We start from the raw sequence: 23,711 nt of genomic DNA on the forward strand, positions 1-23,711 counted from the left end.
CTGAACGCTCCACTGTGCCTCAATCTGAGCTGTTGACTCTATGGTAATGATGCAAGTCAAGCTAAACATAACAAACCATTAGCGTCCTCAGCATGCCGACAACAGCGCTGGGAAGATGGTGATCTCGCTTCTGTGTGCGCGAGCTTGACAGACACTGGGAATTCATCAGATTAGTTTACAAGTATGGGCCGCCCAGCATAAATAAATCCAGACTAAATGATGCTATTATAAGCTGCTATGATAAACAGTTCCTACATGGGCATCAGGTTAAACTTTGGGCTTGCGCGAAAGACAGCTGATGGTTTTAATATGCGTTACTATTTACTAGCACTGCTTCTGACACATAGGTCATTCCTCTGACCCTTTACAAGTGCATTCAGTTAATTATTGTAACAGTAGATCATCGTTCTGATAATGCTGTTACAGGAAAGAAGGAAGAAAATGTGGTCTCGAAAAGCTGCAGGCTTGTGAGGGGGGGGGCATCCTTCAGAGACAGACAAGATTTCCCAAAGGCCAGTTCCTGTGAAAAAGAAAAGCTACGAGGGAAGTATTTGAAGGAAGATAAGGGACAAGAGGGAAGTAGAGGAGGATAAGCAGGGTGAGGAGAAACTAGAATAGAGGAAAAGGAAAAAAGGAAAAAAGGAAGTGAGTGAAAGAAATGAATGGAGGTCTAGTTCTGCTGTCTTTATCAGGGCAAACTGTGTGGCAGAGACCCAAGGCCAGGGTTCACACTGTCACTGAGCCGTGACCGTCTGTGTCCATTCTCTCTTTCTCCTTCTTCCCTCTCCTCCTGCCACTTCCCCCTCTGTCCCCCTCTGTAATTCACTTCTCCTTTTTTAATTTCCTTCTCTCCCGCACCTTCATATCTGTCTTCATCTTCTCTGCATCGCCTCGCTTGCTTTTTTTCCTTTTCCCTTTTCTTCATCCTGTTTGTCTCTCTTTGCCCTCTTTTTCTCGCAGAGCAGCTCCAAAATTGAGAACATGTTTATGTAAATCATACAAAAGCCAAAGCTGTTGTGTGTGTCCCTCCCTCTCTCCCTTCTCTCACTCACTTTGTCACTTTGTGTCTTTGTTCACTGAAGTTAAACTTTGCCATGTTTCTGGCTGCCTTTGAAAGTCTGGTAGAAGGCAGACAATGACCGCCACAGGCATTTTTCTCAGCCCCCCTTTTTTCTTTTTTCTTTTTTAACCTCGCTACCTCACACACAAACGCACGCTCCCTGACAGCTTTGCTGTTTTGGAGGGGTGGGGTTGATTGATTAGTCTCTATAGAGACGATACGTCTTGTAATGAACAAGAGAAAGCTGGCATGTTAATTTGTGTGGTGTGGGAGGCTTAATCGTCATCGTGTGTGTTTATGTGTGAGAGTGTGCGCATTGTTCTTCTTTGTGCATGTATTGATATGTTGCTTTTTTCCTCTCTTTTATTATTGTTCTTGTGTTCAGTTGGGTCTGTGCGTGTACACAGTGCATTACATCCGTGCGTCACTGTCAATATGTCCCTCTGTGTTTTGAGGCAGGATGATTTAAATATCACCAGAGGTTTTTACATTTTTTTAGGCAAATGATTATACTTTGTGTACCCAAAAGTGGACATCCATCCTTTCATCTGCCTATTTTCTGATGCTCATCCTGTGACCAGGTCGCAGGTCCAGCAGCCTAAGCAGAGAAGCTCAGACCTGCCTCTCCCCAGCCATCCTCTGTGGGCTCATCAACCACAGGAGGTGGTGTAGGGCTCAGGTGTGATGCGTGTTGGGTGGCAGTCAAGGGCAGATGCCTGGTGGTTCAGTTGCACATCCATGATACTGATGAGGCTGACTATCTGGACAAAAATGAACAAGTAGCAGAAGCAAATAACTAGCTAACATCCGTCTATCCATTTTTTTCTAATTATCCCTTTCATGCATGAATTATGACAACCTCAATCCAGATTTTTTTCTTAAGTATTTTTATTCATCTTTAGGCATGAAAAAAGATTTTTGAACTTAATTTTTTAAACATGTACTTTTCAAAGAGTTTTTTTACATGTCCAATTAGGTGGACAACATCACCTTTGGAGTGGGTGGCAGGGTATGGAGTGACACATCAGTGTCCAATGTAGTGGTTTATGTGCAGAAAACAGTCTTTGAATAGCTGTCCACTGTAGTGACAACTATGCGTGAAAGGGTTATACAATTCAGGATCACGGGGGTGGGGGGTACACGCTAGACACGTCCCCAGCAGTACAACTCCACTAACTCCACTAACTGCACGCGTTTGGACTGTGAAAGGAAGCCAGAGTACCTGGATCTAGCTAACAGCGTCTTGTATAAAGTAAGACAAACTCATGGGTGAGAGAAGAAAAGCTAATATGTTCTTACTTTTATTCATGCTGTCCCTTCAGAGACACAGGAAGCTGTGAAGAATTGGGTCAAAAATGAACAAGGTTAATGAGGTAATATTGGCAGGCTTGGTTAGTATCCATAGACAGTTTAGGTGCATCACTGACAGATACCTACTAATTAGTGCTAGTAATTGGAATACAAACTAATACATTTAGCCACACAGAAAATTATTAGCTGCCAGATACTTGCATTACATTCCTTCAAAGTGCACCAATGTTTTTGGTTGGTGCATTGTTTCTAGCATTACTTCCCCCTCCACCGGTTGCAGCATATAGGAGTTCTTCGTTCCCACTGTCGCCAAGTATAAAGTATAAAGCACGCTGAGGTGACTGTTGTTGTGATTTGACGCTTTATCGATAAAACTGAATTGAACTGAATAGTGGGTTTTTTTAAGATGAACTTCTGTCTAGATGTGTGTGTGTGTGTCTTTCTCAGCGTGCTTCTCAGCGCGTGTGATGTTACAGTAGTGGTGCATATGCTGATCATCACCGTTACGCATGTCAGAATAAGGTGAACCTTGTGATGTGACACATGGTTTTAATGACATGCCTGTTACACAGACTCACCTTTCCACTTGCGCCGTATTCATAAATCAGGCTTGGCATATCAACATATCAGTGTAGCGACGAGGCTATACAAGACACATTGATTATGATATGCTAATCTGACCTATAATTTACTTCCTGTCATTTCCCTCCTCCAGTGTCCTGCTCATGTATTCACCCTCCCCTCCGTGTTTATGCTTACTCCATTTGATTTACTTGTTGTATTGGCTTGTCTACTGATAGAAACAACACTGGCAAAGCAGTAAGAGATCAATATTTTAAACATTAGCAATCAACTGTTCATCCATTCAGGCCGTACTGAGATACTTAATTACTTAGTTTGACATCACATACAATGAAATAATCAAAGCCTGTAATGGAAGGAAACACACCAAACACAGAGGCATGAACTGGCTTTGTGTGGCTTTTTGCCCTTAATGAGATACAAACATCCCTGTCAGCCTTGTGTCTGCCACTTACAACAACATCTCAAAACAAAAAAAGAGAAGTTCAGGAAACTGGAGTCAATTTCTCCAGTGACATCCAATAATTTTATACCATTTTCTCAGTAAATCTGCCATGGCTTGGCTTCACTCCAGGAACCATAAAATTTCTGCTAAGTGCTGGAGGGATTGAAATCCTCCTCCTTCTTTAAGAATTAATGTTAGTTTAACAAGAGAAGGGATTTAGAAAGTGTTAATGGTTGAGTTAATGGCTTTCTCTCCCTCTCCACCCCCCCTCTCTGTACAGCCGTTACAGATAGACGACAACTTCTGCGGCCAGGACTTCAACCAGCCTCTAGGGGGCACCACCGCCATCGAGGGCATCCCGCTTTATGTGGACAAGGACGACGGCATGACCTCCGTGGCTGCTTATGATTACCGCGGCAACACAGTGGCGTTCACGGGCACTCGTAGCGGACGCATAAAGAAGGTAGGCTGGAGTTTCCGAAGCACTTTTGCATCCTCGCAGATCCGTTTAACACAGAGACTCTTCGCAAAGACAAAACTCAGTGATGCTTCAGTGTGATTTGGCTCAAAGCTTTTCAGGTCTCACCACATATGCATTCTATAAAAAGAAAAAAAACCGATCAGATACAAACATTTCACCTGACAGTGGTGTGGTGTGAAAGGAAACTAACAAAATGTGACTACAAGGGGGATTTAAAGGCTCTGGTAAGAGTGCAGGGCTTGTGTGTGTGTGTGCGTGTGTGTGTGTGTGTGTATACTGCATGAGTATGCGTGTTTCATGGACTATAGAAAAGCATTTTCACTATGAAGCAATTTTCTGTCATTTTCTGATGTATTTTCAGTGGTCATTGGTTTTGGCATCGCTGACAAATGGTTTTATCATCAGCGCTCAGTGTATATATATATATATATATATATATATATATATATATATATATATATATATATATATATATATATATATATATATATATATATATTCTGTGTCTTTAATGGCATTTTGTGCTTGTTTTATTTTGAAATAGCTTTTCAGTGATTTGCCATTGTCACTGAATGCTTTTGAGACATACCAAATAAGACATATACATAAAAAAAAAAGTAAAGCAGCAGTTTCTGGAGAAGTGAGTTTTCTCCTGCAGAGCGAGCTTGTGTGTGTGTGTGTGTCTTTGTGGAGGATGTACAGAGTGGAGCTCGTACTGCTAGACAAACTGGAGCTGTGTGGTTTTTATCTTGCTGAGTGTTCTTTTGTGGTCTAGTCACAGGATTGTCAAAAGCCAGTGAGAGTGTCTGAGTGGCTATAAGGTGGGTGCAGATGATTTTTATGTGTCTCCTGAGTACCTCCGGTGAAGGGACGGATGAAGGAAACCTGTGCTTTGCGTGTGCCTGTGCTCAGTCACAGGCTAGCAGTAATTTCCTGCCGTGTTCAGCATAAGAACACCACGCTATTTCTTTGTGTACATGTGTGCGTGCACCTGTGGGTCTATAATATGTGTGCTCCTGAAGTACCCGTCTGGAGTGGATTGCATGGTGCCTGTGCCAGTCAGCTGCTCCTGAGCCTTAGCTATACTTTCTCTTTTCTCCCCCTGTTCCTCATAGGAGTGAGTCTGTGTCACCAATACTACTGAGGCTGAATAAATACACTCAGGTGAAGATAAAAAGTGCATACACACACAAAGTAAATGAAAAGAAATGTTAGATTGGCATTTCACTCTGCGTCGCATTGAGCTTTATGAAGATTCAGACATTTCTTTTAGTAGACAAGCATCATTTTGCAGCTGCTGATGTCTATTTTTTTATTTTTATTTCAGTGGGCGACGTCTTTAAGTTTGCATTTTACTTTTTGTCGCGTCCCATTAAGCTCAACTCAGATATTTTAAAGATTCAGCTGCTGCAGTTTTAGACACATATTTGACAGCTTAAGCAGGAGGCCTGTGTGTTTCCGCAGCCTGAGGAACAGCCTTTGCGACGCTGCTGTCGACTGCTTTTATATAGGCTTTGATACTATGCGCACACTCTCACACAGACCCACACACGCCTCCTTACACAGCTTCCTGTCACTTGAGTTTTGCTAAGTCGACTGAAACCTAGCCCGCTAGTCCTTGCAGCCTGACCCCTTGGACTGTGTCTGCGGTTGTGCAGACAGATGATTTGTATGTGCGCTGAGACTGTGGGGATCAGCAGATCCTGGATGATATCCCGCTGATCGGAATCCCATTTCCTCTCAGCCGCCGTGTCTTCCTGTGCTTTGGGGATGGAGGAAGGAAGGTGAATATGGCGGGGTGGAGGCTGCCAGTGTCCTCGCACACAGATCAATGCAGATGCTGCATTAAAATGCTGTTGTCTATATGAGCGGGATAATGGCGAGACGGGATGACAATCACTATAAATCAACAGCAATTCAAGCTACAGCCGGGTTATTGGGCTTTTTCATTAGCCCGTGCCCGCTAAGGCTTTCCTCGCACAGGAAGTGATTCGTTTTAGGTTTAAATAAGGTCTTTTTGGCTAAATTGGAGAACAGCTGTTTAATGGCTGAACTTGATTTGTGCAAAAATAAATTCTGGGGCGAGGGAGAGGGGAATAGGACTGGGATTAGAACGAGGGAGGGAAAGAAAGCGAAGCTGAGGCAGCAGATGGAGAGAGATGGTTACAGGCCGTGTGGTTTTATTGCTATTCATTGGAAGTTAAACTGTGCTCCTTGGCCTAATGAAATGTAAAGCTGCATTGTATTGATGTACACACACACACACGCATGCACGCACATACACACACGCTCCTGCTCATTAAAATTCCTGCAGTGTGACTGTTGTTGTGTGTGTGTGTCTGCCTCCGTGGACGTGTCCCGGCTGCTAGACTCTGTATTGATTGATCTATGAATATATAATCAGTGGTGTAGATCTTAAATGGAGCCAGTTCATTGGATAAGCGTTGGTACAGGTTTGTGTGTGTGTGAGGGAGAAAGAGAGCTATGACATAAGCCAGGGTTAATCTATGCTGCCTTTCATCAGCAAAACTAATCAAAATGTCATGACTGGCTAAACACGTGGCATGTATGTGTAAAAAAAACAGTAGCCTTGCTCGTGGGCCGCTGGCTTTCTTCTTTACAGGTTCTGACTGTGCCTGTAAGAACTAACTCTGCTTTATTAGCCGACCTTGCTGACTCCGGTTTTCACCTTTGAGACGTATTTATATAGAATATTTTTGATGGAAGTGAACCGCTGATTAAGGGCCGTGTGTCAAAGTGAAAGCTCTCTTTGATACTTAATGGAGCTGTGGGACCGTGATTAGGTTCTTAGTGTTTTGAAGGTCCCTCCCTCAGCCTGAGTGTATTAAGTCATTTCAGACCAGGCTCTGGCTGAACTAGCTGTGTTTTTATTGAAACATATCTTTTTTTGACTGATTTACTAAATGCTACTCTTCATAGCACTGAGAATGATCTCCTCTCCACGTTAGCTCAGCCTCTGGCACAATCAGAAAAGCTTTTTTTCTAAAGGACCTGGAATTATCTGGCGTTCCACAGGAACCCATTCTGGGCCCAGTGTCATTTCCTGTTTTCCATGTTTCCACTGGTTCTAAGTAACATCAAGAACTTCCATGGCTACGCTGATGACACAGGTACACTTCTCTAATATCAAACTGTACCCCATTTTCCTGCAGAACTGCCTTAATTATTTATGGCATCCATTCAACATAGTGCTGGAAACATCCCTTGGAGGTTTGTGGTCCATATTTACATGAAAGGATTACACAGTTGCTGCAGCTTTATCTGCTGGACATCCATGATAGGAATCTCCCTTTCCACAAAATGTCAAAGGTGCTCTATTAGATTGAGATCTGGTGACTGTGGAGGTCATTTGAGTAGTGAACTCGTCATGGTGAAGAAACCAATTTGGGATGAATTGAGCTTTGTGATGTGTGCACTGTGGTCACAATGAGATGGATGTGGGGGGCTGCAGTATTTAAATGATGCTCAGTTGGTACTGTTCTTAGCCGACAGCAGTGGCACCCAGCATGGTCTTGTCCTGCTGTAGGTCATCTGCTTCTACGCTTGATGTGTCATGTGTTCAGAGAATCTCTTCGGCATACCTTGGCTGTAACGAGTATTTATTTGAGTTACTGTTGTCTTCCTCTCAGTTCAAAGCAGTCTGCCCATTCTGACCTCTGGCACCAACAAGGTTACTTGAATCACCTTTCTTCTCCATTCTGATGAACTTAAGCAGCTTATCTTGATCATATCTACATACCTAAATGCATTGAGATGCTGCCATGTGATTGGATGCTCCTAACAAAGAGGCCAGTGTCTCACTGAAGCCAAACAGAATGACTACACTTTCCATATTGTCTTGCCTCAATAATTATTGCCTTTTATTTACTCCTCCTTGCCCTCATCACAGTGTCAGTCACTTGATCTCAGTTTGATCTTATTAATTAATAAACATGTTTTTTTTAAACGTCATGCCATCTTGTTCTGTTCAATTTAAGCTGAGCTCTGAGGTTAAAACTATTCTTTCATTTCATTCCGCTTTAGCGAAGGTCATCCACACAGATATTACCCCCCAGATTTGATTACTATAATGCAACTTACTGTGGTGTCATTAAAGAAACACAGGCTTCGGTTTACTTGGAAGAAGAGAATAAAATAAATTGTAAAATGAAATAATAGTAAAAAACTAAATAAAACATAAAAGAACAAAAGTGACTATAATAATTACATTTGATGCTCATTTGATTTCATAGCTCTTATACAGTGACCATGCCCATACTTACTGTATGTTACCAGGGTTGAAATAAGAAAGATATGAGAGACAGTGTTTGATACACGATGAAAGTGGGATTTAGGATACAGAACAAACAGTGCGATATAATACTGTGTATAGGAGGCAGTCTTTTTTTATGGTGACAGTCTGGCTATCTGCTGTTCACCTCTCCCAGGCCTGTCAGTTAGCAGCAGCACACTGCGTTTATGCAGTATATGTTCTTGGTCCTTGCTCTGTACCTCAAAGCCACACATGATTAGCTTCTTCTTTTAAACACCACTGTACATTGCTTTGTTGGCAGACAAAGTGTAGGTGGGACACTGAGTTTTTAACAGAACGAAATTGCTCTATGGGCTGCCTTCTGCGTCGTATGCCAGAAACATCCTAAAAAACCCCGTCTTCAGATCTCAGTAAAAACCTGGAAATCCTTTCATTCCTCTCATTTCGTCTCCTCTTTTGTCTACCTGGGAGAACAAGGTGCTCCTGCCGCATCAGGTAAGATGAAAAGAAACTCTCTACAGCCTGAAGTATTTCCAGATTTCAGAAACAAAAAGATGAAGCTAGACAGATGGAGAGAGAGAGAGGGGAAGAAAGAGGGAGATTTACTCACAGCAATGTATAGGTGTGCGGACGTGTGTGGTGGGTGAAGGGGTATGGTTTCATGTCATTTCATCATTTCCTTGCTAGCAGCAAATCCAATTACTTTTCCCTTTTCCTTTCTATCTTGGAAGATAGCCTGAGTGACAGGACTGATTGGAGTACAGCGCTACCGAGGCAACTGTGCCAACCAGTTGATTGACATAACACTGGCACTTCACTGCTTTCAGACAGGGAGACAAGTGAGACTGGTTAGGCTTCAGGGCATCTCAGAGCTGGTGAGGTGGACCAGAAGTTCACCCGCATTGCTCTTTTGATCCTACATCTGTCCCACTCAGACGTTACCCAAGCAACTCTAGAGCGAGATGCTCCACGGTGCTCGGCTCTCTTTCAGTATGCGACGGTGACGTACCGTGCACGACCCTATCCTGTCCACTTTTTCACTCCTCCCAGCTAACAGCATTCCACCCCCCTAACGGCATCGACCCTTTAAGAAGATAATAAATAAGCAGTATACTGCGTGAATTGAGTCATAATCTGCCCACCATCTCTTATGTAGTGTGGCTAACACTGCACAGCATCCTAAGCAGCTTTTACTGGAGGCTACTTTCATGCTGTTATATACTTTGTGCCAGTTTACATTTCTGCTCTAATGCATTTCTCAATAAGACCCTGTGCTTTTGTTCTCCACTGTAGTTGTGCCAGCTGTATTGAATTTCAAATCAAGGTTTTATAGTTTAAAAGTAAAAGTTGTGATATAAATTAATAAAGATATAACAAGCGCTTTCCAAACCGTGGGACTTATCATGCCTTTAAAAAGCGGTGCCTTCCTTGTTACATTTAGGAAGATAGATGTAAAAAGACCAGAAAACAGACAAAGGGTATCATTCCCAAAGAGTGTATATGCCCAAATGTCTACAACAACTCAAGCATTTCATATAAAGTTGTGATCTTTCTAAAGTCCCAGGAAAGCTTTTGGAAAGTCTTTGGAAAAGGTGTGCTTTTCTGTCTTCCTTCCAGGAAACAGTTTTTTTTAAATTGTTTTTAGATCATTCAGTTCTTCTTTTAGATCATCCTCCACCATCAGCACCAGTCATCATCAATTCTGCATGTGAGTCACACATGGCTGTCACCAGTGAATTATAATAACAGGAGTGGCACCAAGAAATACCTTCTGACAGTAAATGGATCATAGGTCAAAAAGATGAGCTCAGTGCGATGAGCAGGCGACCACATGCCAGGATGGCTGCGAGCGGCCGGCCCAGGTTCGAGTCTGACCCGCGACCCTTTGCATGTCTTCCCCTCTCTCTCTCCCTCTCCTTTTCTGTCAATTCTTCACTGAACCTATCAAAATAAAGGCCAAAAGATTTTGGAATAACTGATTGTTTAGTTATTGTTTTACAATTGTGCTATAAAGAAAGATAAGTAATGGTAAATGGACTGGTACTTGTATGATTCTTTCCTGCTAGTCTCATTTACCCAAGCACACACATTCATTCAAGTACCTTTTCTTAACCTAAGTACCGTGTCTTTTCACATTGACAATTCGAAAGAGGAAGCGAACCACCAACCTCTACAACCCACAGTCAACTCCATCTCCTGAGCCACAGCCACCCACAAATAATCGTTAAGATAGCTGATAATGAATAACCAATCATTAGTAGTTCTGCAAAAAATTAACAATGCAGAAAAACTGTCTTTTAATGGGGTGTGTTTACACTGGTGTATTATTTTTACAACTTAAGACTCTTGAGTGCTCCAATTCTGAACAGCTCCCAGCAGAATGATTTCCTTTCTCTATGATTATTTTAGTGGAGGCTGGTGTTTTATGGAAACAGCAGTGATTGGAGAAAATACATTTAAACTATTTAAATTAAACTATTTAAATGAAGCATACATTATATTGCCCAAAGTATTCACTTACCCATCTAAATCATTGAATTCAGGTGTTCCCATCACTTCTATGGCCACAGGTGTATAAAATCAGGCACCTAGGCATGCAGACTGCTTCTACAAACTAGAATGGGTTCCTCTCAGGAGCTCAGTGAATTCCAGTGTGGTACTGTGATGGGTTGGCACCTGTGCAACACGTCACAGTCATGAAATTTCCTGACTACTAAATATTCCACAGTCAACTGTTAGTGGTATTATAACAACATGGAAGGGACTGGTGAAGTGTTAAAAATCACAGTGCGGGATTGGTGAATACTGAGGTGCATAGAGCACAGAGCTCGTCAACTTTCTGGTGATTCAATCGCAACATTCAGTGGTTTGGAAAAACTTGACTGGCCTGCACAAAGTCCTGACCTCAATCCAATCAAATTGGGACGAATCAGAGTGGAGACTGTGATCCAGGTCTTTTTGTCCAATATCAGTGTCTGACCTCACAAATGTACTTCTGAACAAATGGTCACAAATTCCCATAAACACACCCCTAAACCTTGTGGAAAGCCTTCCCAGAAGAGTTGAAGCAGTTATAGCTGCAAAGGATGGGCTGACATCATCTTAAACCCTATGGATTAACAATGCAATGTTACTCAAGTCCATATGAGTGTGAAGCCAGACGAGCAAATACTTTTGGCAATATAGTTTATAAAGTCCTTAGCCCATTATCCGCTCTTCACCTACCAGCATTCAGTGAACGAGAGCACCGTGGACCCCTTCCTAGAGTTTGAGATGGCCGCGGATGTATTGGCTCTTCAAGCTTAGCGGTAAAACTATAGCTGTCAGAATGATTAAGCCTAATCAAGAAACATGGGATGGGAGGTAATTTAGCATGTGAATGCTAATTAGCACTAGCATTTAGACTGGCAGACGATGATTGAAGCAGCGCATCGGCTGCTCGGGCTGGTTAAATGGCAAAAACACCAGGCTGGTAGAGATGATTGATAATCTTCGGGTCGTGCCGCTGTCTGTTTCCCCCCCGTTTGCGTGTGAGCGGATTACACATTCCTCTTCCCTCCGATGCAAACTCATAATGAGCAGATGAGCACAACACCTGAACACTCTAATTCCATCTTTATCCCATTAAGTAGAAGTTAGTGGAATAAATTCCTATTAGTTTCTCAGAATACACAACAGGATTTTCCTCAAGCCTCGTGTGTGTGTGTGTGTGTGTGTGTGTGTGTGTGTGTGTGTGTGTGTGTGTGTGTGTGTGTGTGTGTGTGTGTGTGTGTGTTAGAGAATTCATTCATTCACCTATGCCGTCTGCGGTCTACTGTCTCAAAGCGGCACAAATATACACAATTACATTGTTTAGATCCATATTCATGATTCATTTGTGAGTTTCTGAAACAGCAGTTAGGTATTCACACTCTAGGTTTGTGTGTGTGTATGTGTGCACTTGTTGCCATGATATATATGAAAGGGTACATCAATGTGTCAATACATGGGTGTTTTGTGCTGCAGTGTGCTAGTCCCTGTAAATGCATGTGTGGAGCTGCTGTTAGAGCCTGTTGAGGGAAGACTAGTGTTTAAATCCTTCAGAGATAATATTACAGCTGTAAGGGCTGCTAGTGTTTGAGTGAATTATCATTGGATTCTCCGAGCCGTACTTTCCTGCTGTCCTTGTCTTCGGGCCTTATGCTTTGTCTGCCAACAACAACCGTCTCTCTCTTTTTCTCTTCCCCTCCGCTCCCTGTCCTTCTTGCTTATATGTCACCTTCAGCTCTCTTTCTCCTAACCGAGGTGGGCTGGATGCCCGCAAATCTGCCTCCCATGAGAATGTCCCACCTCATCTGTGTGTGCATGCATATGTGTGTGTGTGTCCTTCTCTCCTCTGCTCACCATTCCCTTAGTCCACTCCCTCAGCCTCTCTATCTCCTCTATCCATTAGTACATTAGTATACGTCAGCCTGCAAAAAAAAAAAAAAAAAAGCTGTCTCTGTTGTGCCTTTTATGAGCAGGAGACAGAGATAGATTCAAAGACATACAAGGCTGATAAAACAGTGAGCCATACATCAGCTCGTACTTATATGACCTAATTGTGCATCTGCTTTAGAGGTGTGTTTGCTTAGGTTAAGGCAGGCTGGTTAAATGAATTACACTTTATTTGTAATGTCTTTGCAGTATATATATATCATTTAACATATTAGATATCTATTAATTTAGCACCTAGCTATAATGAAAACAAAGTAGAACTACTGAAACTTGATGCCTACACTGTCTGTAGTGCAACTCGAGCACCAGCTGATGTTATTTGAAATGTAATTGTTTTAATGCAACTACTGGTTATTGCATCTTTGGGCCTACAGTATAGCCATTGTTGGAGCAGTGATAATCTTATTTAGCATTTTTTTTGTATTACTCTTTAACTTACAATATAAAGCACCTTGAGGCGACTATTGTTGTGTTTTGGCGCTGTATAAATGAAATGAAATGGATTATTTTGTACCGTGAATCACATTAAGCCAAAAGTATCCAAGAATATATAATATGTTGTTAGAAATGAGCATGTTTCTGTGAAATGTGTAGTCTTCAGTCCCAACCATATTCTGTCAGGCTAAGAGCAGCTCCTTTTGGAGCGATTAAAGGTTTAATACAAGTTTTCGTCATTTGATTAGGTCAGGATTATGTGTTTGACAGACAAGAGTTTTAATGAAGCTAAATGAGGCATTTTTAAATGCAAACAAAGGATACTTAATAGACAGGGCAAACTTTGAAGTCTATCAAAAATGTTAGACAATTTTCCAGTTCTTCAGAAGACTTAGAAATGGAGATGTTCCAGCCAAATATTTAGAGGACGTGATATTCAAAACAGAATGGAGTGTTCAAAATAACAAATACAGTATCCATCTATATACTGTATTTCGAGGGAGACAGGCCGCACTTTCTTCTTTCTGTCTTTTTTTTACTACCAAATTGAAAGGATGGTGCATTAGTTTGAAAATTAGTCAATGGGACAGTGAGTTAGAATGGCTTCCACCTGAGACAAATAGACGATAGGTGGGGAAAAATAGGGGGGAGAAACCATTTTCTTCAAAGGCAGTGCAGCATGACATGAGGATGGAGTGATCCAGAAGCACGCTGGTGCTGGCAGACTGATCTGAAATACAACAGCAGGATGTTTGCCGGGACGGAGACTGATATGATACTGTTCTGCATCACTTATTGGAGGCAGTCGCTGCTAATGTGCCATTGTGGTTGTAGGTTCAATTCCCAGGTGGGCTATCACTTCATATGTATTACCCCCTATGTCCTTGAGCAGGGCATTATCTCAGCATTCCCTCTGGAGGAATATGGCTCGGCATTAATGGACGGGCGATGTGCATGGAGAGCTAGATGGATATATTAGTGAGCTAATGAATCTTTGATAAGTGGGAAGGCTTTGTGGGTGTCAAGAGACAAAAGGAAAGATTACAGCTGAACCTATCAACTGTGAGATGGCTTTTATTCACATAAAGTCTTTGCGGCATCTGACATTGGGATTGCCATTGTGGGGCATGGCTATGTGTGTGTTGGTTTGATGTGGCAAAGCACTCTGGGAAAGAGGGGGGATTTCTAGTGTTTTGGAGATTCTACTGCAAAAAGTGTTTTATTTATTCATTTTAGTTTAGAGGATAGAAAATAAAAAATCATCTGTTCCTTAGCATATACTAAATTATTTAAATACAGTTTCAGATGAACAACAACACATGACATATTAACACTGTGTCATTATTTACTGTCTCCCTCCTATCACCGCCAACAGATAGCTGCCCATCCCTGAAGCTAGTTCTGCTCAAGGTTTCTTCCTGTTAAAAGGGAGTTTTTTCTTCCCACTGTAACCAAATGCGAGGTCATAGGGGGTCATCTGATAGTTGGGGTTCTGTATTATTGTAGAGTCTTTATCTTACAATAAAAAGCACCTTGTTATTGTAATTTGGCGCTGTATAAATAAAACTGAACTGAATTTAATATGAACTGAGGCAAAATGCAGAAGTGTTGTATGAAAAACTAAGCACACTCCAGTAGTTTGTAAAGACAGCTTTGGGTCAAATAACTTTTTCTGTATGATTTTATCTGTCTGAGATTGTGGCAGAGGGAATTTAGACCACTCTTCTTTACAGAGTTCAGTTTATTGAGGTTTGTGGGCATTCATTTATGCACAGCTCTCTCAAAGTCCCACCACAGCATTTCAGTTGCGTTGAGGTCTGGACATTGACTGGGGCATTGCAACATGTTGTTTCTTTTTTTTTTTTCAGCCATTCTGATATTGATTTCCTGCTGTGTTTAGGATCATTGCCCTGATGCATAATTGTTTCAGCCAACTTTTAGCTGTAAGATAGACAACCTCATGTCTGACTCTGAAATACTTTAGTATACAGAAGAATTCATGGCCCAAATCTTCAGTCCTCCACAAACGTAGTTGACAGTTTGGTTGCACCCAAGGTCTTTCTGCTGATATGTTGTGCATTATAGCCAAATAAATCCACTTTGGTCTTATCTGTTCAAAGAACATTGTTGCACAAGTCGTGTGGTTTATTCAGATGCACCTTTGGAAACCTAAGCTGTGCTGTCATGTTCTTTAGAGCCATTCTCCTGGCAACCTTTTCAAACACCATATACTTGATCAGTCTTGTTCTAGTTGTACAGACATGTTAACATGCTAACTGAGGGCTGTAGATTCTAAGATGTAGCTCCGGGGTTATTTGTAGCTTCTCGGAGCATTGCACAGTTTGACTTTGTCGTCCTGGGATCTCCAGTTTTTAGCTGGCTCTTTGTCCTGTGAATCATTTTTCTCAGAATAGAATGATGGCCTAAAGTTAGTCAAGAAAAAGGGACAAAAACTGCGGTCTCTGGTGTGAGTGACAAAATGATTATGTCACCATCAACCACTCCAGTGTTCAGTGGACTAGTGGACTGTTTCTGCCTTTGTCAAAACAATCCATTGACCTCTAACGTTGGAAAAACTTCTCTTACTGTGCTCATGGACACAAATCAATAGATGAATTGCCATCAAACTGCCTTGGCCTCATCTAATTGAATTCTGCAACCTGGTGGACATATTGCTAACATTAATACATTTGACGAAAACAGTTAAATTAAGTAATATAATGAGTTCCAGTTTCCCTCTTCCAGTAAGGCCTTTATGATGTAATTCACATGTGGCCACAGTATGAACACATCTGTTGACTGGAAATGTAAAATGTGTACCAAGTTCAAAAAAGGAAAAGATTAAAAAAAAAGCTGTATTAACCCTGTGACCTCATAAATCAGGGTCCCTGGGACATCACCAGTCCCAGCACTGACTTAGAATGTCCCTGCTGATAGAGCACGTACGGCCACGAGTCCAGACAAACACACGCATATGTAGGATGTTCAGCAACAGCCAGCGATGCGCTCGGACAGCTGTTGAGCTGACGACTGCTGTCAGGTGCCAGTGGCCTGATTCAAGCTGGCCGACCTCTTCACATCACAACATGTGTCTGCACAGATACGGGAGGTGATGGGCGGACATTTGTCTGCGTATCTGGCGTGCATCTGGAGAACAAATGGCACGTTGGGTGGGTCTGGTGTGTGTTTTGATTTGTGTCTATGCCGGTTTGCTTGACACACAGAAGTCTCGGGCATCTTGTACCAGAATGTAGAAAAGATGCAGATTAGCAGGTGTGTTTTTTCGTCACCTTCGGCAGCAAGGTGGAGATACCTTCTGGATGGATGTGTGCGCTTGTCTGATTAGTGAGCAGGAAAAAAAGAAACCAAAAAAACATTTCACTGTGCGTTATGTTAATCCGTTTCACATCTAGGGAAAGATGCAGCCTTCGTGGGTGTGTGTATACATGTGCATCTGATTAGAGGGCGCATGAAGGAAAGGATGCAGGCTGTGTGTGTGCGCGTAATGAGATTGCAGAGGGTCGATTTCCCATTTGTTTGTGTGTAAATGTGGGTCTCTGAGAGATACTGATCCTTAGATTATAGGGAATCTCACTCTGTGTGTGTGTGTGTTCATCTTCATCAGTGCGTTCTGTGTTTGGAGTAGGAAGTAATGTGCGTTTACATATTACAGCAGCTGTGCTTTCTACATGTATAATAGGAGCTGCCCACCTGATGCCAGGGCAGCTGCCACACAAACAGCCCACAGCACTTACACACACTCTCTCACACACACATACACACACACACTCACTCAAATGGTGCCAGTGGAGATTTTTTTGTTGTCTCTTGAGTGTGTGCTCGCTGCAGAGGGGAAGAGAAAGGGGCAGCTGCAGTATAAAGCCTTTATCAACTGTTCCCCTAGACTATCCCATCTGTCTATCCATTAATACACACACACCCATACACTAATGCATACACACGGTCCTTCTGTTGTCTTATCAGTCACACATGGCGTACTTCACACTCAGCAGGGTCTGTCACGACAATGATGCTTGTTCTTGGATGTCTTCCGTGGGGAAAATGCGTGTTTTGGTCCACTATGTATGACACCATGAAGCACCGTGTGTCTCATTTTCTGTAGAAGTTGGAGTTAGAGATGGAGCCAAAGGAGTTAAAGTTTCTAGGAGCTGAACATATAAGCACCAAAAGATATTCCCTCATCAGGTTTTTGAACGGGACATAATTACCAGTTTGTTACCTGTTGAAGATCAGCTCCTGGCTGCTGGGGTGAGGTCTCACTCTGGATTTTTAGCTAGGCTTTGCGTTAGCATGCTGTCTGTGCAGATGGTTGCAATGGGCCAAAGTATAGCAGTATAATGCGGTTATTTCTGTCCTGGATGCAGTTTGCACTTTACCATCACATCCCTGGCAGTAAAAATAAGTAAAAATCGATAAAAGTAATGTCCATATCTCTGCTCCTGAAAAGCTGTTTTGTGGTACTGCTCCACCAATTTCCTTCTCCCGCACACAAACTGAAATCAGCTGACTGTTGTGGAAGTGCAAAGGAAGAAAAAAAAACCATATTTGCTGGATTTTTTCCTCTCTCTATCTGCCCAGCATTTACATAACTGAAGAACCTTCGTAACGCAAGTTATGACATAATTTAATTGTAATTTTTATAATTACCAAATTTAGTACAGTAACGTGTTAGTGAAAAATGTAAGTTGATCATGACACTGGGTTGGTAAATGTCCAATGCTCAAACCAAATCGAAAGAAAAGTCACAACAAAGTTTGTGACTCTTTGGCAAGAGTGGGCAAGTCGCTTAGATGGTTGGTCGAACCAGGAACCTCACCTGATTGGCCCGGATGGTATAGTGGGAGTTCCAAAGTTGGTTATGATCAAGGGCTCTAGAGGGCTCTTAATTCATAATAAGAGGTCTCCATCGACACTCTAGCAGAGGCAGATACTGAGAAGGCGCTGAAATACAGCAGATACTTGATGTCCCAAGACATCAAAGTCTTCGTTTTTTTCAGTGGATGCAAGGGGCAAGTGATGGTCTGCTACTCTGGAGTCTGCAAGGCCAGGCAAAAGACATTGCAAAGACCTTGAGCTGGAAGGTTTTACTGCAAACAGTAGACCTAATTAAGGTCGGCAGGAGTCTGATCAGGTCTCCATTCTCCAACGTAGGGTCTCACTTCCCGACGAATTCTGCTTAGTCGCCTGATTGTGGATGGGCAGACATGAGAGGCGACTATTAGACCTGTATCTTAAAAGATGACCTTTTTATGGCTCTCGAAATGAGCAAACATTCATTCACATTTCCCCACGAAATCCACACCAACTTTGTCATGCCATATGGCTTTGTCTGTGATAATATTGAAATGAGTATTATGTGATAAAAATGGCAGATTTGATATAGCCGTGGCATGTGTTTATATTCCCTATTGTGCACAATAATGATAGAAGCCCAAAAATGTCTGAGAGGGAGAGCCGTGGGTCAGTATCCGATCATGATTTAGTACCTGAAAGCGGAGCTACTTCAACAACCTCAACAAACTAAATTTGAATTATGCTGTTTCATTCTACATAATGCTGTGTCACTACTATTGCACTATAAAGCTACTGCTTCCGCTGCTGCTGTTGGCACCTTGTATCAATAGATTCACCCTTTGAATTAGGTAGTCTGTCACCAATGACAGGAGCTCATTGGAAAAGAAGGATGTAAAATGCCCTTCATTTTTTTCACCAATAAATGCTGCCGCCTGCACAAGCTGCATGCACTGATAAAACATTGTTCTCTGTCTTGTCATAAATATCATTATGGCAAATCTCCTTGAAAGGTCTTCATATAATTTCACCCACCCTTGGTGTTGAGTGCTTGTGCGCTGTATGATTTTCCATTTAATTTCAAACTAAGAACTGTCTGTATGCATATGAACTATAGCTAAACCCATATTTGATTTTTTTTTGAACCAATACCAATATTTAAGACAGGTTTACACATGCCAACATTCTTTATGTACTGGACACTGTTTTCACTATTTTCTTTGCATATGCTTAAAGAGTTCGTCTGGTAAATTGTGTGTGGTGCAGTAGCCACGGTATGCTGTAAAAATGGGCAAAATGTGCAAATATAAAAACTGCCAGAGCCGTCAAACTTTGTGGAATGCAAAAAAACAAAACAAAAATTGAAGTTGATCCAGTGAGAAGGCTCCTGGGAAGACATTAAAGAGCATGTGGGAAGTAATGAAAATTGATTAGAAAGGCTGAATAGCTTCCATAAATTATGGAATAGTATTTTTACTCGAAATGGCCATTACGAGTTTATGTACGATTTGTTAATACTGTAGTATTATAAAAGGAAACTCAATCATAGTTTATTTGGTTGCATTTAACATGCAGTTAGCAATTTAAAATGAAGATCCTGCCTGACTCCGCACCACCGTCTCCTCAGCTGTAATGTGTACTCTGCTACATGTACTGCAGACAGTGGAACTGGGAATGAAAATGGACTGGCATTTAAAGAGCACTTTCCTAGAATTACTGACTACTCAAAGCACATTACTCTACAAGCAGTATTTACCCATACATTCATACAGCACGTTATTAAAAGCGCTTTATCTGCCTCACACTGCTGAGAGTATTTAAATAATAGAATTGGAGCTGCTCTGCTGGGTAATCTGTGTGGTGACATCACTTCTAAATTACCCCAGGCATCTTTTTCTGCACTTTTTTCTACAATAAAAGTTTTCAGATCAGCTCACGTCAAACTGTATATGTACGCTGATACCTATTTATCTGTAATAGGCCAAAAAAGCATCAGTCAGACTCTAAAAAGATTATATAGTATGAAATTATATCACACTGGCCAAGTTGTGTGCTATATTAGATTAGCTCTGCAGCTGTTCTTCCAGAAAGTCATAACACTCTGTTTCAGTGTGATTATCAAAATTCTTCCAAGTCTTTTTAAAAGGAGAGTCTGCCCGTTTTTATTTTCGGGTTCAGATCTGTTCCATTTTGCTGCGTGTTTAGTAGCTTGCTTTCATTTGTTCAGTGCATTGTTGTTTTTGCCCATTCGTTGTCCTACATTCTTGGTTTTCCTGCATGTTTTTTTAGTCCAACTGGCTTGCCGGCCAGGCACAAGGACATCGGGTGGCTCTGCAACCGTATGTTAATGAGGTAGAAAGAGACAGATGAAGAACCTTGAGAGTTGTTTGAGGTCAAGGGGATATAATGAAATAGAAAATAAGGTTGAGATTGAGAGACAGAGACTCAGAGATCGGGAGTCGAGGGTTGTCCTTGATGGTGTTTATGATATTGATTGCCTGCTCTCCAGAAGCATCCTGATTTCTGATTTGGACACTTGTGAACAATGTGATTGCAGCAAGAACATCTAATGTCTCGAGTGGCCTCTGCAATCAAGAACAATGACCCTTAACTCTTTGCAAACTCTCCCTCTGTCTCCATCACTTCAGCTCCCACATGCACATGCGTGCTTGCGTGCCTATCTAAGGATGTGTCTCAGATCTAGCACATTTTACTTTGAAGTTGACATGATTGAAATGCGCATTCCTTGATATGAATACAACCTGCTGTTTTTGGAAAAAACTAGTGGTAGATATATTTTGAACATGTAGAGATGAAGAGAGGTCAAACAGATATGCTTTACTTTTTTAGAGAACAAAGAAAATTTGGTGCACCGCAATTTCAAAGTGTAAGGAGTGTCTCGTCTTTGTCTAGTCTTTGTCCACTTGTGATGACAACGGCCACATTTCTAACTCTAACTTCTAATACAGAGTTAGGCAGGTTAATTTTTTTTTTGCTTGTGTCTCTTCAAGCTGTTATTCCTCATTCATTTTTCCCTGTTATTCCCACTAGCAAACCTCCGCACTACGGGTGGGTCTTCGCTTTGGTGTTAAGTCAACAAACTATATTATATTATATATTATATTATATCTATATTATATTATAGAAAACTATAATTACTTTTTCTTACTCGCAATCACATCAAACGTTTCAGTTTTTCATTTTAAAATCTTACATGAACTGTCATCACCTAATCCTGTTAAACACTGCAAATATGATTATATAATATGGTGTCCGTGGAAGTTATAGATATATGAGTTTTCATTTTTTCTTGCTTCATGGCAAGACAATGGTCACCGAAATGTTGTCTTCTTGTCCCTGCATTGTTGTTTTCTGCTCTGCTGTGCTATTTCTGGGCTTTAATTTTTTTTTTTTTTATAATAGCTTATTTCGACAACTTGATCAATAATCAGCAGGCATCAAGATTGGTCCATTCGTCTAGGAGTAGATGGGAGCATACAAACAGACGTGCATATGTTACAATCATTATAGAATGATTTACTGATCCACTGCACGAGCAAAAGCCCAAAGAATTTTCTTTTCTTTGTTTTCTTAATGTTTTCAAAGTCTAATCTAATTATGAAGTCTTTGAAGTGTGGAAAAAGCCGACATTCAAACATTAAACAGAGAAAAGTAGACGAGCAGACAGGTTGATGGCGAGAGAATGGAGGACAAAGACCTGGTGTTGTTCAGCCATCTGGTGTGTGTTTGCGCGCGTCTGTATGTGTTTGTGCGCTTGCGTCTCTTGTATCTTGATACGGTGGAGAGAATGACTTAGATTACCAAGACTGATATCAAAGCCACACTCACGGACACGCTCCAACTGCCAGCCCTGCACACATGCTCACTCTCTCGCCCTCTCTCTCTGGAGCCTTTTGGTTTGCGCTGGGTAGCATACAAAGACTTCAGCTAGAAGACAGCAGTCCATCGCTGGTTTGTGTGTGTGTGTGTGTGTGTATGTGGAGGGCTCCCCTCTAATTGAGGTGTACAGTGAATTGGCAGCCTGCCTGATGTTACATAGTCATATGAAGGGACGTGAAAGAGAGAGAACGAGACAGAGAAAGAAAAGAGAGAGGGATGGGAGGGGATGTATTTAAAGGGAAGGATGGATGATTTGTAGAAAGCACTGATGGGAGAGAAATTGAGGGAAAAACAAGATAGAATAATGGGTGGAGGCGGTGGAGGATAGAGGAGAATAAAAATGTGCAACAGCCAGCAGTGCAGTCAGTCTATCCTTGATGGAACAACATTGGATATTACTTGGTATGTCTGGAGATGTACAGTATATCTGAATGGCTCAGGCATATATTTCATAAGGATATAGCTTTTATCTTTTTTATGAAAGCAAAATGAAATAATCATGAAGTCATCATGGGCATCGTCAAAGATGTGGACCCCTCCTCTGAAAAAAATGAGGCAAAAAGGCATTCTCAACTAGCTTAGCAGTGTCAGCTCACGGTGCTCCCACAGGTATGCGGATAAATGTCGCTGTGTTTCTTTGATACTAAACAAAACTTAAATATTTCATGATTCAGACAGGTTCTGCAGCTATTAGGGACATTCCCCCCCCCCACCCCCCCCCCCCCACCCCCCCCACCCCGTGATTTCTACGAGGGCTTATTCTCAATGGACAATTGACAATCTAAAATACATGTATTATTCATGTGTGTTCGGATTAGGCTCGCTTCTTAAAAGAGTAAGACTGTTGATGCAAATTGCGGCAATCAGGCTCTAAGTGCCTTTACCGTATCCATCAGTTATGTGTCGCACTTTTCCAACTGCTGACTTTTTTGCAGTGGTAAGGTGTGGACATGATGTCAGTCTTTGTTTCGGGTGTTCAGCGTAACACATGCACACGTGTACATACACAAATTAACACCCCATCTCCAAAATGAGAAGACTTAATCCAAACAGGCTTGTCTCTTTCCAAAGTGTGTGTGTGTGTGTGTGTGTGTATGCGTGCACGCAGGATTTGGTATTGTGCTCCTGATCACCTGCCGAGCTGAGCACGAGTCAATTAGCCCTTTTGAAAGCATCAGGCATTTAGCTAGAGTCTGCGTATGTGTGTGTTGTGAGCACCATTTACACTCATGCCAAAAGTCTTGAAACTGCTTGTTAGAGGTGTTAAAGTTACGTTGTATAATGAGGGGTTTCTTTGTGCTGTACATGCACAGCATTAAAAATAGACGATAGGTAGTAGCACAAAATGCATTGTGTTCATTGTATAAGTTTTTTTCTTGGTTAGCCTAATGAGTTAATTTTCTTTTCTTTTCTTTAGTTTATTTTTCTGATATATTTAAGTTATCTTGTTTGGTGTCAGTTTGGGGTATTTGTTTCTTCTTATCGTATCACTGTGTTTCATATATTCTACATCTCTGCAGTCATGGCTTTCATCTACCTCCTCTCCCTTTTATTTAGTTTACATTGCAGTGCTGTGCACACATATACAGATACAGGCAAAAAAGCAGAACTGAGCAGTGATGGTTAAAGCCGCAGCATTGAACAGAACATCGGCTGATGAGCCAAAGCAGAAAGGTTAATCCATCAGATTACAGCAGATTACAATGCACCAGGGAAGGCTGAATGGGAGATTATGGCAAAGAGATGACGACTAGAATAATGGGATGGGCGGGTGGTGGAGTGCGATAGAAGTTAAGGGATCAAGGACTGATAAAGTGGATTTAGCACTTTTTTTTAGCTATCTACTTGCCCGCTAGTTTCTCAGTAAAAATACACTAAACACTGAGCAGGTTGGCCATGGCCAATTTTGTACTTGCAGGGACATGACTAAGATTAG

The 23,711-nt window shown here is 41.7% G+C and overlaps 1 protein-coding gene across 2 annotated transcripts in view; it reads left to right on the forward strand.

Moving 5' to 3' along the window:
* Window positions 1–23,711, forward strand: part of LOC102778858 (plexin-A1-like) — a 304,340-nt gene that overhangs the window by 62,871 nt on the left and 217,758 nt on the right. For both annotated transcript variants that reach the window (XM_006785272.3, XM_006785273.3), the window contains exon 3: window positions 3,679–3,861. In XM_006785272.3, coding sequence (XP_006785335.2) covers window positions 3,679–3,861 — 183 coding nt within the window. The remainder of the gene's footprint in view (window positions 1–3,678; window positions 3,862–23,711) is intronic.

This window comes from Neolamprologus brichardi, chromosome 20 (assembly GCF_056152115.1).
Source record: "Neolamprologus brichardi isolate AB-2024 chromosome 20, ASM5615211v1, whole genome shotgun sequence".
Lineage (NCBI taxonomy): Eukaryota > Metazoa > Chordata > Actinopteri > Cichliformes > Cichlidae > Neolamprologus > Neolamprologus brichardi.